The sequence below is a fragment of the Erpetoichthys calabaricus genome, chromosome 11, assembly GCF_900747795.2.
Source record: "Erpetoichthys calabaricus chromosome 11, fErpCal1.3, whole genome shotgun sequence".
Classification (NCBI taxonomy): domain Eukaryota; kingdom Metazoa; phylum Chordata; class Cladistia; order Polypteriformes; family Polypteridae; genus Erpetoichthys; species Erpetoichthys calabaricus.
This window is the reverse complement of record NC_041404.2, coordinates 12,400,423-12,412,710: the sequence shown is the minus strand read 5'-3', so window position 1 is coordinate 12,412,710 and position 12,288 is coordinate 12,400,423. Positions and strand designations below refer to the sequence as shown.

At 46.1% G+C, this 12,288-nt stretch overlaps 1 protein-coding gene across 1 annotated transcript in view; it reads left to right on the top strand.

Moving 5' to 3' along the window:
• The window catches only part of nsg2 (neuronal vesicle trafficking associated 2), a 56,001-nt gene extending 46,232 nt beyond the window's left edge, over positions 1-9,769 (top strand). Inside the window, exons 4-5 of the mRNA XM_028812686.2 lie at positions 4,038-4,148; positions 8,668-9,769. Coding sequence (XP_028668519.1) covers positions 4,038-4,148; positions 8,668-8,859 — 303 coding nt within the window. The 3' untranslated portion in view covers positions 8,860-9,769. The remainder of the gene's footprint in view (positions 1-4,037; positions 4,149-8,667) is intronic.
• Positions 9,770-12,288: the final 2,519 nt, after the last annotated feature.

The window sequence follows — 12,288 nt, the reverse complement described above, 5'->3', positions numbered from 1 at the left end:
TACTCACCACCAGGTGGTGCTCAGTTGACAGTTCCGCCCCTCTCTTCACCCGAGTGTCCAAAACATGTGGCTGCAAGTCCGACAACATGACCACAAAGTTGATCATCGAACTGAGGCCTAGGGTGTCCTGGTGCCAAGTGCACATATGAACACCCCTATGCTTGAACATGGTGTTCGTTATGGACAATCTGTGATGAGCACAGAAGTCCAATAACAAAACACCGCTCGGGTTCAGATCGGGGGGGGGGCCATTCCTCCCAATCACGCCCTTCCAGGTCTCACTGTCATTGCCCACATGAGCATTGAAGTCTCCCAGCAGAACGAGGGAGTCCCCAGAAGGTATGCCCTTTAGCACCCCCTCCAGGGACTTCAAAAAGGGTGGGTACTCCGAACTGCTGTTCGGCGCATACGCACAAACAACAGTTAGGACCCATCCCCCCACCCGAAGGCGGAGGGAGGCTACCCTCTCGTCCACCGGGGTAAACCCCAATGAACAGGCTCCAAGTCGGGGGACAATAAGTATGCCCACACCCACTCGGCACCTCTCACCGGGGGCAACTCCAGAGTGGTAGAGAGTCCAGCCCCTCTCAAGGAGATTGGTTCCAGAGTCCAAGCTGTGCGTCGAGGTGAGCCCGACTATATCTATCCGGAACCTCTCAAAATCACGCACAAGCTCAGGCTCCTTCCCCTTCAGAGAGGTGACATTCCACGTCCCAAGAGCCAGCTTCTGTAACCGAGGATTGGACTGCCAAGGTTCCCACCTTCAGCCACCACCCAACTCACACTGCACCCGACCTCCTTGGCCCCTTCCATAGGTGGTGAGCCCATGGGAAGGGGGACCCACGCTACCTCTTCGGGCTGTGCCCGGCCGAGCCTCATGGGTGCAGGCCCAGCCACCAGGCGCTCGCCATCGAGCCCCACCTCCAGGCCTGGCTCCAGAGGGGGGCCCCGGTGACCCGCATCCAGGCGAGGGAAAACGCAGTCCAATTTTTTTATTCTTCAAGGGAGGTTTCTTTGAACCGCTGTTTGTCTGATCCCTCACCTAGGACCAGTTTGCCTTGGGTGGCCCTACCAGGGGCATAAAGCCCCGGACAACAGAGCTCCTAGGATCATTGGGACACTCAAACCCCTCCACCACAATAAGGTGGCAGTTCGAGGAGGGACTGGGACTGAAGTCACCGAGGTGGTCAAAAAACTCCTTGGAGGAAGGGCTCCGGGGGTGGATGAGATACGCCTGGAGTTCCTCAAGGCTCTGGATGTTGTAGGACTGTCTTGGTTGACACACCTCTGCAACATCGCATGGACATCAGGGACAGTGCCTCTGGATTGGCAGACCGGGGTGGTGGTCCCCCTCTTTTAGAAGGGGGTCCGAAGGGTGTGTTCCAACTACAGAGGGATCACACTCCTCAGCCTCCCTGGAACAGTCTATTCGGGGGTCCTAGAGAGGAGGGTCCGTCAGATAGTCGAACCTCGGACTCAGGAGGAACAGTGTGGTTTTCGTCCTGGTTGTGGAACAGTGGACCAGCTCTACACCCTTAGCAGGGTCCTGGAGGGTACATGGAAGTTTGCCCAACCAGTCTACATGTGTTTTGTGGACTTGGAAAAGGCATTCGACCGTGTCCCTCGGGGAATCCTGTGGGGGGTGCTCCGGGAGTATGGGGTACCGGACCCCCTAATAAGGGCTGTTTGGTCCCTGTACAACCAGTGTCAGAGCTTGGTCCGCATTGCCAGCAGTAAATCAAACCCGTTTCCAGTGAGAGTTGGTCTCCGCCAAGGCTGCCCTTTGTCACCGATTCTGTTCATAACTTTTATGGGCAGAATTTCTAGGCGCAGCCAGGGCATTGAGGGGGTCCGGTTTGGTGGATTCAGGATTGGTTCACTGCTTTTTGCAGATGATGTTGTCCTGTGTGCTTCATCAGGCCGTGATCTTCAGCTCTCTCTGGATTGGTTCACAGCTGAGTGTGAAGCGGCTGGGATAGGAATCGGCACCTCCAAATCCGAGACCATGGTCCTCAGCCAGAAAAGGGTGGAGTGCCCTCTCAGGGTTGGGAGCGAGATCCTGCCCCAAGTGGAGGAGTTCAAGTATTTTGGGGTCTTGTTCACGAGTGAGGGAAGAATGGAGTGTGAGATCATCAGGCAGATTGGTGCAGCGTCCGCAGTGATGCAGGCTCTGCATCGATCTGTCGTGGTTAAAAAGGAGCTGAGCCGTAAGGCAAAGCTCTCAGTTTACCAGTCGATCTACGTTCCTACCCTCACCTGTGGTCATGAGCTATGAGTAGTGACTGAAAGAACGAGATCATGAATACAAGCGGCTGAAATGAGTTTCCTTCCTAGGGTGTCTGGGCTTTCCCTTAAGGACAGGGTGAGAAGCTCAGTCATCCGGGAGGGGCTCAGAGTAGAGCCGCTGCTCCTCCGCATCGAGAGGAGTCAGATGAGGTGGCTCGGGCATCTGATCAGGATGCCTCCTGGACACATCCCTGGTGAGGCGTTTTGGGCACGTCTAACCGGGAGGAGGCCCCGGGGAAGACCCAGGACAGGCTGGAGGGATTATGTCTCCCGGCTAGCCTGGAAACGCCTCGGGATTCTCCCGGAAGAGCTGGAAGAAGTGGCCGGGAAGAGGGAAGTCTGGGCATCTCTGCTCAAGCTGCTGCCCCCGCAACCCGATCTTGGATAAGCGGAAGAGGATGATGGATGGATGGATGGACATCTGGACTCTGCTATTTTTCCGCAATTTGTCTTTACAAAGCTGCTCAAGGTCTTTCAGGCTGCATGGAGATCAGGAATGAACAAACTTTTCCAGGCCCAGCCACGAATTCTCAAATGGGTTGTGAAAAAAACCCCAAAATCTTTCCCAATAATATAATGTAAACACTTCCAAAGGGGTGAACACTTTTTATTGGCACTATATATAGTATGATCAACACCATCCCAATATGCTTTCCAAATACAAAGCTATACTAAAACGTCTTCACATTTACATTTTACAATTGGAGCCCAGATAGGATTGGGATTCAGAGGTGAGGACTGAACTTTCAGCCATGGGGTCCAGTGCCTTCTCTGCATACCACATTGCCCTCATAATGTTGCCAGAATAGAATTCAGCTCCCCAAAGCCTGTCTTGGAATAAGTAGATTCTAAAAATGGATGCATGAATTGTTTCATGGATATCACACTTTTCACAAACCTGTCATTAATAGCACAATTCAAAGGAATCAAGCCATGTATGAACACAGAGAAGGAAGTGACTGAGATTGCAGGCAAAGCAGAAAGGCCATCTCATCAGCCAAGGTCCATGCTGCAGTGGTACAGATCTGCTTGTCTGGTATGACGTACCTCTCAGTATGAAAAGCAGATGCACCGTCCAGGGTTTGGATTCTGCTCCCAGTCAATGTCCATGTCAAGCTCTTCCTCTTCCTCTTGGTAGTTTGTCTTTCCTTCCAGATCCCCTATGGCCAGTGACATCATTACTTGGGTGCCCACTGGGGAGACTATTTGAATATGTATAGAGGGTTAACTAAATGTCAAAATTTTCATTGGGTGAGCACTGCCAGACCCCCACTCACCTATAGCCAAACACATGCAGATTAGTTTAATCGGTAATTATATATACTGTAGACCTTATGTGAAAGTTGTCTGCAGGAATGAGTCATGTGATAGACCATCTAACCATTCCATTGTTGTGTTCTGCCTAAAGCTTCCTGCATTGACTTCAGCCCACCACAGACCTAAACTGGAATAAGCAGGTTTAACGTTATGTAATATAAATTAAAAATGGTTTACTAACATCAAAAGAGAAAGGGTAGAGGCAGGCAGGGATGAGAGAGGAGCAGAAAACAATGGATCAGAGACCAAGGAAATGAATGTAAGCTTCTTAATTATGTAGTGAAGTGGAGAGCCTTCAGCATGGGTTTGAAAGAAGGGCACCTAGAAGTCTGAAGAGGAGACACAGGCAAATGGTTCTGTAGAGCAGGTACTAAGAAGCCGAGTGAGCTTTCATACAATGACCAAACTCACATCTGTCCTCTTCTTCCTAACAGGTGACCATACTCATCTTCCTGGCCCTGGCCTTCCTGGCCTGCATAGTTTTCCTGGTCATCTACAAATCCTTCACTTACGACCACAGCTGCCCAGATGGATTTGTGTACAAGGTAAGTGTAGGAATTGCAACAGAGGTGGCTTGACAAACATAATGGTTTTAGAATAAACAGAACAGAAGTCCAACAGAGTCTTCTTCAGCAAGTTAGAATTTGATTTCAGAGAGGATTAAATTGTAAATTCTGAAAAGAACAGGAAGCCCATTTAATGGTCAAAGACAATGGATGTGACTGTGTCTTTGTTTTTTGGTTACTTTGTGATGGTTAAGGGTCTTCAGGATGAAACTACATTGGGAGGTGATTACAGTATTTCACTTATTTGTATCTGTTTGCCAGGGACTCAATTAGACAACACTTCCATGGCTGTATCAGTGTAAGGCACTATATGAAGGGCTCTAGCTTAAGACTCCCTGCCCATACACCTTGATGTGTCCAAGTGTTACTACTATTTTTAAGATTATTCTACACATAATAATTGTGAAGTGCTCTATCTGTCTCCATGTAGACCCTTTGTCACCCAAATGTGCTTGATTGCTTTACGTAGCATTTGCTTACTGAGCCCTTAGGTATAAATAACCAGCTAAAGGCAAAGGTGGGCAACAGATGAAATGAAGCAAATGATGGAAGAGATTAAGGGTGAGAATAAGAAATCCTGCTGACACCTTCACATGGCCGTAAGGGCATTAGGAGTCTCATAATACAGTTCCAAAAGTGAAACTTGAACTCAGATTGCTACTTTTTATGTTTTGTCCCCACCAGTGTTAGGCTTTACTTTGCTGCTAGGCCTTCCTGCAACCCTGTAGACAAAGCTGTAGGTCCAGATGATAGCTGGATGTCTAAGCATTACCAGTCTGAGACAGGAAAATAAAAAACATGTGAAATAAGTATCGTTTTGTATGTGGTAGCTTCATAAGCAGAAGTGAGCGGTGGATTTAGTGGGAATCTGGACCTGGCAGCAAATGGTGCCCAAGAAAAACAAAAAAGAAGCTTCATTTTTCGGTAATAACAGGTGTGAAATGTCTGGCTGTGAACAAAATGGAACCAAGGGAAACCCTCGGGAAATGCTGGTGCTTTTATGCAGCTGCAGGCCTGAGTTCCTGAAAAATTCAAAAGTAATCTTTTTATTGTAATTTTGATGAAAGAAGACAGAAATCGGGGTGAACCCAGGGCAATTCTTTCAGAGCTACAGAAATGTAGCAATTACTTATTATATGCAAAATTTTAGTAGCTGTAGCACAGAGAAGAAGAAACGGTAATATCTTTGTATAGCACCATTCTTATTAATTTGTAATTTGTAGCAGGCCTATTCATCACAGTGGTCCAGTAGTGTTATTATTCTGACAGACCAACATGCCCGTTTTGGTTTTAAAATCCCCCTTCATTCTACTCCTTTTATCTGACATTCTGGGCCTGCAAAGAGTCTGAACTACAAAAACTACTGAGACTCTGACCTGAGCTGGGGTCTGTGGTGTGGGGGTCATTGATGTGCACAATACACACCCCATATGTTTTAATGAGAAAGACATTGTAAAGTCATTTTTATTTTAAAAAGAGCCACAGATTTTGTCTTTGTCCTTCTATCTGCATTTTGTTTTCATCTGTCAATATGGGGGCATGGGGTGGAGGGGGCTCCTGTCGCCCCTGTCATATAACAGTGAGTAAGACTGTGACAGTAGTAGGCAAAAGGCTTTTTGAAACATTACGATAAAATGTATTCTTTCAAGATGTGTGGCAGGTATGTCCCCATGCAGATTGTCTACAATATGGAAAGAGTTGTAATGGCACATCTGTAACATGTTTACATGCTTTGGCCTTCTCATCACAAGACCAGCAACACTAGAAAAAGTTCAGAGAACATGTAGGCCTTGTGACGGACAAACTGGTTTTCCAGCTGGTATGGACACATGATCCCCCATACCTGGCCAGGGGACCTTAATAACAGAAAGCCAGAGAGGGAGAGATCTCTCCTTTCCATGCCAGGACGTGGAGGTGGAAGAATGTTGCAGCGGCCACATCGGTAGTGGCGTCCTTAAAACAACCACTGAGTGGCACCTGGGATGGACTCAGGAACCTGGGAGGTCAGCACAGTGGTCAACCTCCTGCTATGGGCAGAGCGTCCCCCATTCACTGGGTGCCTGCATCCCATCTGGCAAGCCCCAGTATGGACACCTGGAGGGCAGCATGACAGTTGTGGTTCCATGGGCCTCCCCTGTTGGGTTCTGTTGGGGATGCCAGGAACACGTCTTGGATACTGACGTTACAAGGACTGGGGTGGTCTTGCCTGACCCGAAAGTGTTTCCTGGGGGCAACAGATTAAGCATCAGAAGTACTCCTGAGTCTGGAGTTAAATGAGAGCCCTCCACACTATGTGAAAGAGAGATTGAAGGTGGAGAAAAAGAAAAAGAAGAGAAAGAGTTGTGCTGTATTGTGAACAAAAGAGGCCTACATGATAGCTCCATCTAGGTGGAGAACCCATGTGCTGTTTGCCAAAATGAATAAGTTGGTAACGCTGTGTGTGAAATACAGTTTTTGCAAAAGTGCTGATGTGGGTATGTCACAACTAACCAATTCTCAAACTTTGCACCAAACTTTGAACACCCTTACAACACGTGAGTTAATATGCAGATTTATACATTTCTCCACCACTCCATGTGAGGTAATGTTAAAGCAAGCTGCATTGATGTAAATCGCTGGGTTTCCTGGTGTTGTTAGTGTGATTGACCGTACGCACTTGAAGATCATTGCCCTAAATATGGATGAGAATGCATATGTGAATCACAAGCAGCATCAACACACATGTAGTCATGCATAAAAACTGTTGTAGTAGTCAGCCACTTACCCTGAAGATCGGTGGGGCAGGATGGGTGATTGACAGTGAAATGACTCACACGTACAGTGAGCTCTGCGTTCTCACAAAGCCCTCGAACATTCTCGTTACACTTTACAAGCTGGAGAAGGTTCGAGAAAGCATGTAGAGACTCCTGGGGCACTGGATTAATGGAGCCTCGCCGGCCGAAGACAAGAGGAGGATCCCAGAGAGAGGCACTGCACGGCACAGTGGAAGACAACCAGGAACATTGGAGGAGTGAACTTCATGGCTACTTTCATTTTAACTGTTTGTTTAACTTTAAATTTGAACTGTTTTGGGTTTTCCATGGCCATAACAGCAGAAGGATAATTCCTCTAAGAGTATGGCTGTGGATTGTTCATAGTTAAATAAACGTGCCCATCATCGGGCTTTACTTACATTCGGTGTGTATCACCGTTTTTTAATCTTGGTGCTCATTACAGTGTTGTTCTTGATGTTGTTTCCAAGTGGCAACAGTTACGTGCAGGTTAATACAACATCCTACCTTATTATGGCTTCCTTCTTCTTCTTCTTTGTGTCGAAGCCTTATCATTAGTATCAGAAAACTACAAAGCGTCATCTTCATTTGCAAGGAAACTATAAAGCATCATCATGTGCAACACTTTGAGGCTCAGGGTGCTGTAAAACTATAATGTCATTCATTTTCAAACATGAGCTCCTACTCTCAACTGGGAGTAGGAGTGGGACGCTTCATAAATTCTTCTTTTGCCCTACTCTGAGATTGGACAAATTCTTATCCTAATAAGAACTTTTAGTGTAACTCCAAGAATTAATTCTGAGAGGCTTGGCACCAATGAATAACTGCTGTATGCTGATGTGACATCTAATATTGGGGTTGATAATTGATGACTAGCTAACTTTCACTGATCATATTGTGGCAGTCTATATCTGCAAGATCAGCCCATACGTGACAGTATGCATCTCCACCTCTCACTAGGTGCTGGGTATTGGACGCTATGACTACTGCAACTCCTTACTTAGCAAGGGTGCCAGCATGTTCTATCAAGCCCTGCAGATGCTCCAAACTGCAGCAGCACTTTTAATTTTCATGCAGCTGAAATGGGTGCACGTCACTCCCCCCTTCTCAGATGAGTCCACTGGCTCTCTGTAGCGTGCTTGCTTACAAAGCAGTCTGTGGTTCAGCACCTCCTTATTTGGAGGCTCTCATTAGATCCTATACTCCTTCCCGCCCACTCATGTCTACTGATGAACGGTGTCTGGTGATGCCACCTCTGCGCTGAATCATATTTCAATTGACTCTTTCATTGTGTAGCCCCTTGCTGGTGGAGTGAGCTGCCCAGATTCACCAGAACAGCTGACTCCCTCAGTATATTTTAGAAGTATTTGAAAACTTTGCTGTCTTGTAAATACCTCACTAATGGCTAATGGTTTTGATGTGCGGTTCTTTTTGTAGTTAAGGTAAGGTTGACTAGTCATATCCTTAAATTAGTTTAATGGTTGCTTACTTATAAAGTCTAGCACATTTGTAACCTAGTGCTCAATCCTAAATGATGTCAGTCATTTTGGATTAAAACATCTGCTAAATGAAGGAATAGAAATGTAAAATCGTAGCTGTTGACTTTGCTTTGGTGCAGTCAGCATGGGTGCTGGCCAATCCATAGTCATGCTGGGGAAGGTTGAGTTTTTGTGTCAAGGGTGCCACAAGACTAACCACGGGCTCTCCTTTCTTGTCTCCCTATCTAGCACAAGCGTTGCATCCCAGCCTCCCTGGAAGCCTACTACTCTGCGCAGGACTCCAGCTCTCGAAGCCGCTTCTACACAGTCATTAGTCACTACAGCATGGCCAAGCAGACCACTTCTCGCTCTGTATCCCCTTGGCTACCGGCGGGCTCAGTGGATCACGAAGTCAGAGGTCCAAATAAGGAGGCCCACTGAGGGCCATGGCAGTACACGCAGAGGCTTGCTAATTGTCTGCCAAAGTTTCTCAGTTCCTTGTCGTTGCTGTTTTGTATTTGAGATGAACGAGCGTTTGTACAAAGGCATGATCAGTGTTGGTGAAATTGTTTTCCGTCTGCTGCTTCCACTGGCTTTCTGGTCAGATGGCTGCTGTATGTAATGGCTCCGATTTCTTTTGACAGCCAAATCGGAGACATGCAGGCACATTTCTTGTAAATATGCAGAAGGGAGCTCATATTTCATCCTATGCCAAGTAACATACTTGTAATGAAATGAGGTGCGTTTTTGTTCCCTTGTGCTTGACTTGTGTAGGGCTGCCAGCTGGCTGCATGAAAGTGGGTCATGGCGGTCCAGCATGCCTCGTTGCTTGCTCAGTTCATCTGTCACAATGCAAAGTGCTGCAATACTTCTGTCAGGAAATGAGAGGTCGGTGTACCAAGTCACTAAGTTAGAAGCTACTTGCACATCAGTACCCACCTCAGCAGATGGGAAAACACTCAACTGTCTCAGTTCAAACTGCCATAGAAGCCAGTAGCCATCGAGTGTTCAGTTCTCAGGAGATGGGAGGGTGTTAATCTTGCTCAGTTTCCACAGTGCCTGGAAGCTGGAAGACACTGGCCAATTAAGTGTCCTCGTCACTGAAGGTAGAAGGAAGCTGATTGGCAGGCTTTTCCATCAGTTTGGACAGCACTTTTGCCCCATGCAGTTTAAATCTTTGTTGGCAGCAATACATTCCAGGTGCCATCTTCAAGGCACTATGACAACTGAGCAGAAGTTAACAACACCTGCATAGTGTGGTGTCCTTATGTGGCCAGCTGGCAGCCCCATACTTGTGAAACTTTTTTATTGCTCCAGAAATAAACTCTTTTCTTTGTTTAACTGAAAGAAACCTAGTAGTGTGTTTGAGTTACAGTTGACAGCATGACCCTCTTCAGTAAAGCCAAACTTATGCAGCAAAGTTGGTGGACAGTGAAATTTTACCATATAATGTACCACGTCTTGTGGCACACATCATTCCAGCTCAGGGCATTGGCTCTCAGCCTGCTCCTTTCCAGCAGCCTCTGATATAGTGTCACATTATGCTGGATTTAGATGATTGTAACGTTCGCTTTGTCTGTTTCTCTATTTTGATATGGCTGTAACTTTTGCTCTGGGCTGCCAGCTTGTGCATGGAGGAGTAGAAAGAGAAGTGGGGACAATCTGCTAACACGTAGTGCAGGTCCTAGTCATCCTGGAGATGAATGGCAAGGGGTGGCTGTTAAGTATTCAAAATAGAACAGTGACTAGAGGGGCAAAAGAGATGTGAATGCTTCTCAACTTTTTATCATTTGTCTTCACTTTATGTAATCTGGCAATTGCTTCAAAGCAGCAGTTACAGTGCAGTGTGTAGCACACCAGTGTGTGACATGTATCACTGCCTACTCCTGGGCTCTAACAAAAGGTCCTTTACCTGCTGTCACGTCTCTGTGCACATTCTGACACCTCCGCTGCTTCCTCTAGGAACTTTCTTAATCATTCAAGATCCGGCTATCTGCTCTACGTGTTACATTTTCTCCTTGGCCTACTTCCTTTAGACCTTCCTCTGTCCTGGCTCTCCTTGCTTACTCTAGACTCAGCTGACAGATACTACTCTTCTCACTGTAGTCACTCTGTTGGTTAACTGTGGACCATTAACTGTTCACTAGTACCAACTCTACACCTCCTTCCATCTCTATCCACTCAATACATGCTGTATTCATGACTACCAATACAAGACTCTCATCTACTGCTGTGTGCTCATTATGAGCCTTCATCTGCTCAACACCACCATCTCCACACTCTGTCTTCTGATTATAGAGTTTGATCTTTCTTTGTCCCTGCACTCTGGACTCTCATGTCCCACTTTAAAGTCTCCTTTGGCTGTTTGTCCTGATCCTAGACCCACTTTTCTTTATTATTACCAACTTTCTGCATTTGTGCCTACTCCTACTGCTGATCATTTGTAATTCTAGACTCTCTTCTGTACACTCATTATAAAGCCACCTCAGTTATTCAGTACCGACTCTAGACCCTCTTCAGTCTCTGTCTCCCCCCGTTGGCTATCTCAGTCTTAAAATGGACAGCTTTGGGTCCTCCTTATCTCTTGTCTATTCACTAGACACTCTTTTATAACTCTGGACTCTCCTCGGTCTACTCATTCTAATCCCTTCACTGAATATTCATTGTGAATGCTCTTTAACTCATCACTAAGTCTTTAGAACCTCCTTCACCTTCTAATTGTGGAACCTCATATTTCTTGATCCACTCCCTGCAGACCCCATCCACTCATCATCATCAATCGCTGTGCCCTCTTTTGGCTCATTCTGTTGATTCTACACTCCCTTGTAACAAGTCTAAACCCGTCTCCTTCTCGTTCTGCTCACTGTAGAACATCTACTCATCATTTGCAACCCTAGATCCTCCTCTGTCTGCTCATTATAAATCATCTACTCATGTGTATAGACTCTTGTGTATACTGCCTACTGTGTTTGGCTCAACATTTGGCATTTCTAGACCCTTCCCTATACTGCACACCCTCTTCTAATCACGCAACTCTAATACATCCTCTGCTCTCTATTCATTCTTGGCCTATCTCTGTCTTCTTATTATGAACACTCTCCTAATCAAAGCTGCCAGCTCTGGGTTCTGTTTTGTCTCAGTCTACTCATTCTTGTTTGCTCATTGCTTGCAATTCCTGCCGTGCATAGCAGACACTCCTCTGTGCAGCTATTCTAGATCCTCCTCTTTTATAACTACTCACCTTTGGCCTTGCTTGGTCTACTCTTTCTCGGCCCTCTTTCTGCCCATCTCTACCTACTCTAGGCCCTCTGATATCTCTCTCTGTCCTTACTGTGTGCAGTCTGTTGATCCTTACTACTAACTGTTCACTGTTCCTTTTCCCTTCACTTACTGTATACCTTATTCTTTGGATATATACTGTAGACTATCCTCTACTTTGGTTTAGGTTCTAGAGATCTCCCTAACATTCACTCTAGAAGTGTCTTCCTTGTTCAGCCTTTCTCATTAAGTGGTGCTTACACTCAGTTTTTGTAGGATCCCAATATCAGAGAGGTGTTCACTGTAATCAGTATCTTTGATGTTCGTGGGTATTATCTGTGTTTAATATAATTCTCCATGTACCCAACTCTCCTGTCAAAGACGCACACATTTTTGATGTTTTGTTTTTTTTTTTTTTGCTGTGTATGAAATATTAACTGTAAGAAACATATCTTTATAAAGCCTGTTTAATAAGAGGGCAGTCACATGTGTGTATCTAAACCTTCCTACATAGACGTCAAGGGTGTGATTGGCTGTGTATTAATTGCTCTAATGTTGAGTAACTGAAAATACTATATGAGCGAGTACTCTTCAAGCTTTTGTGTCTAATAT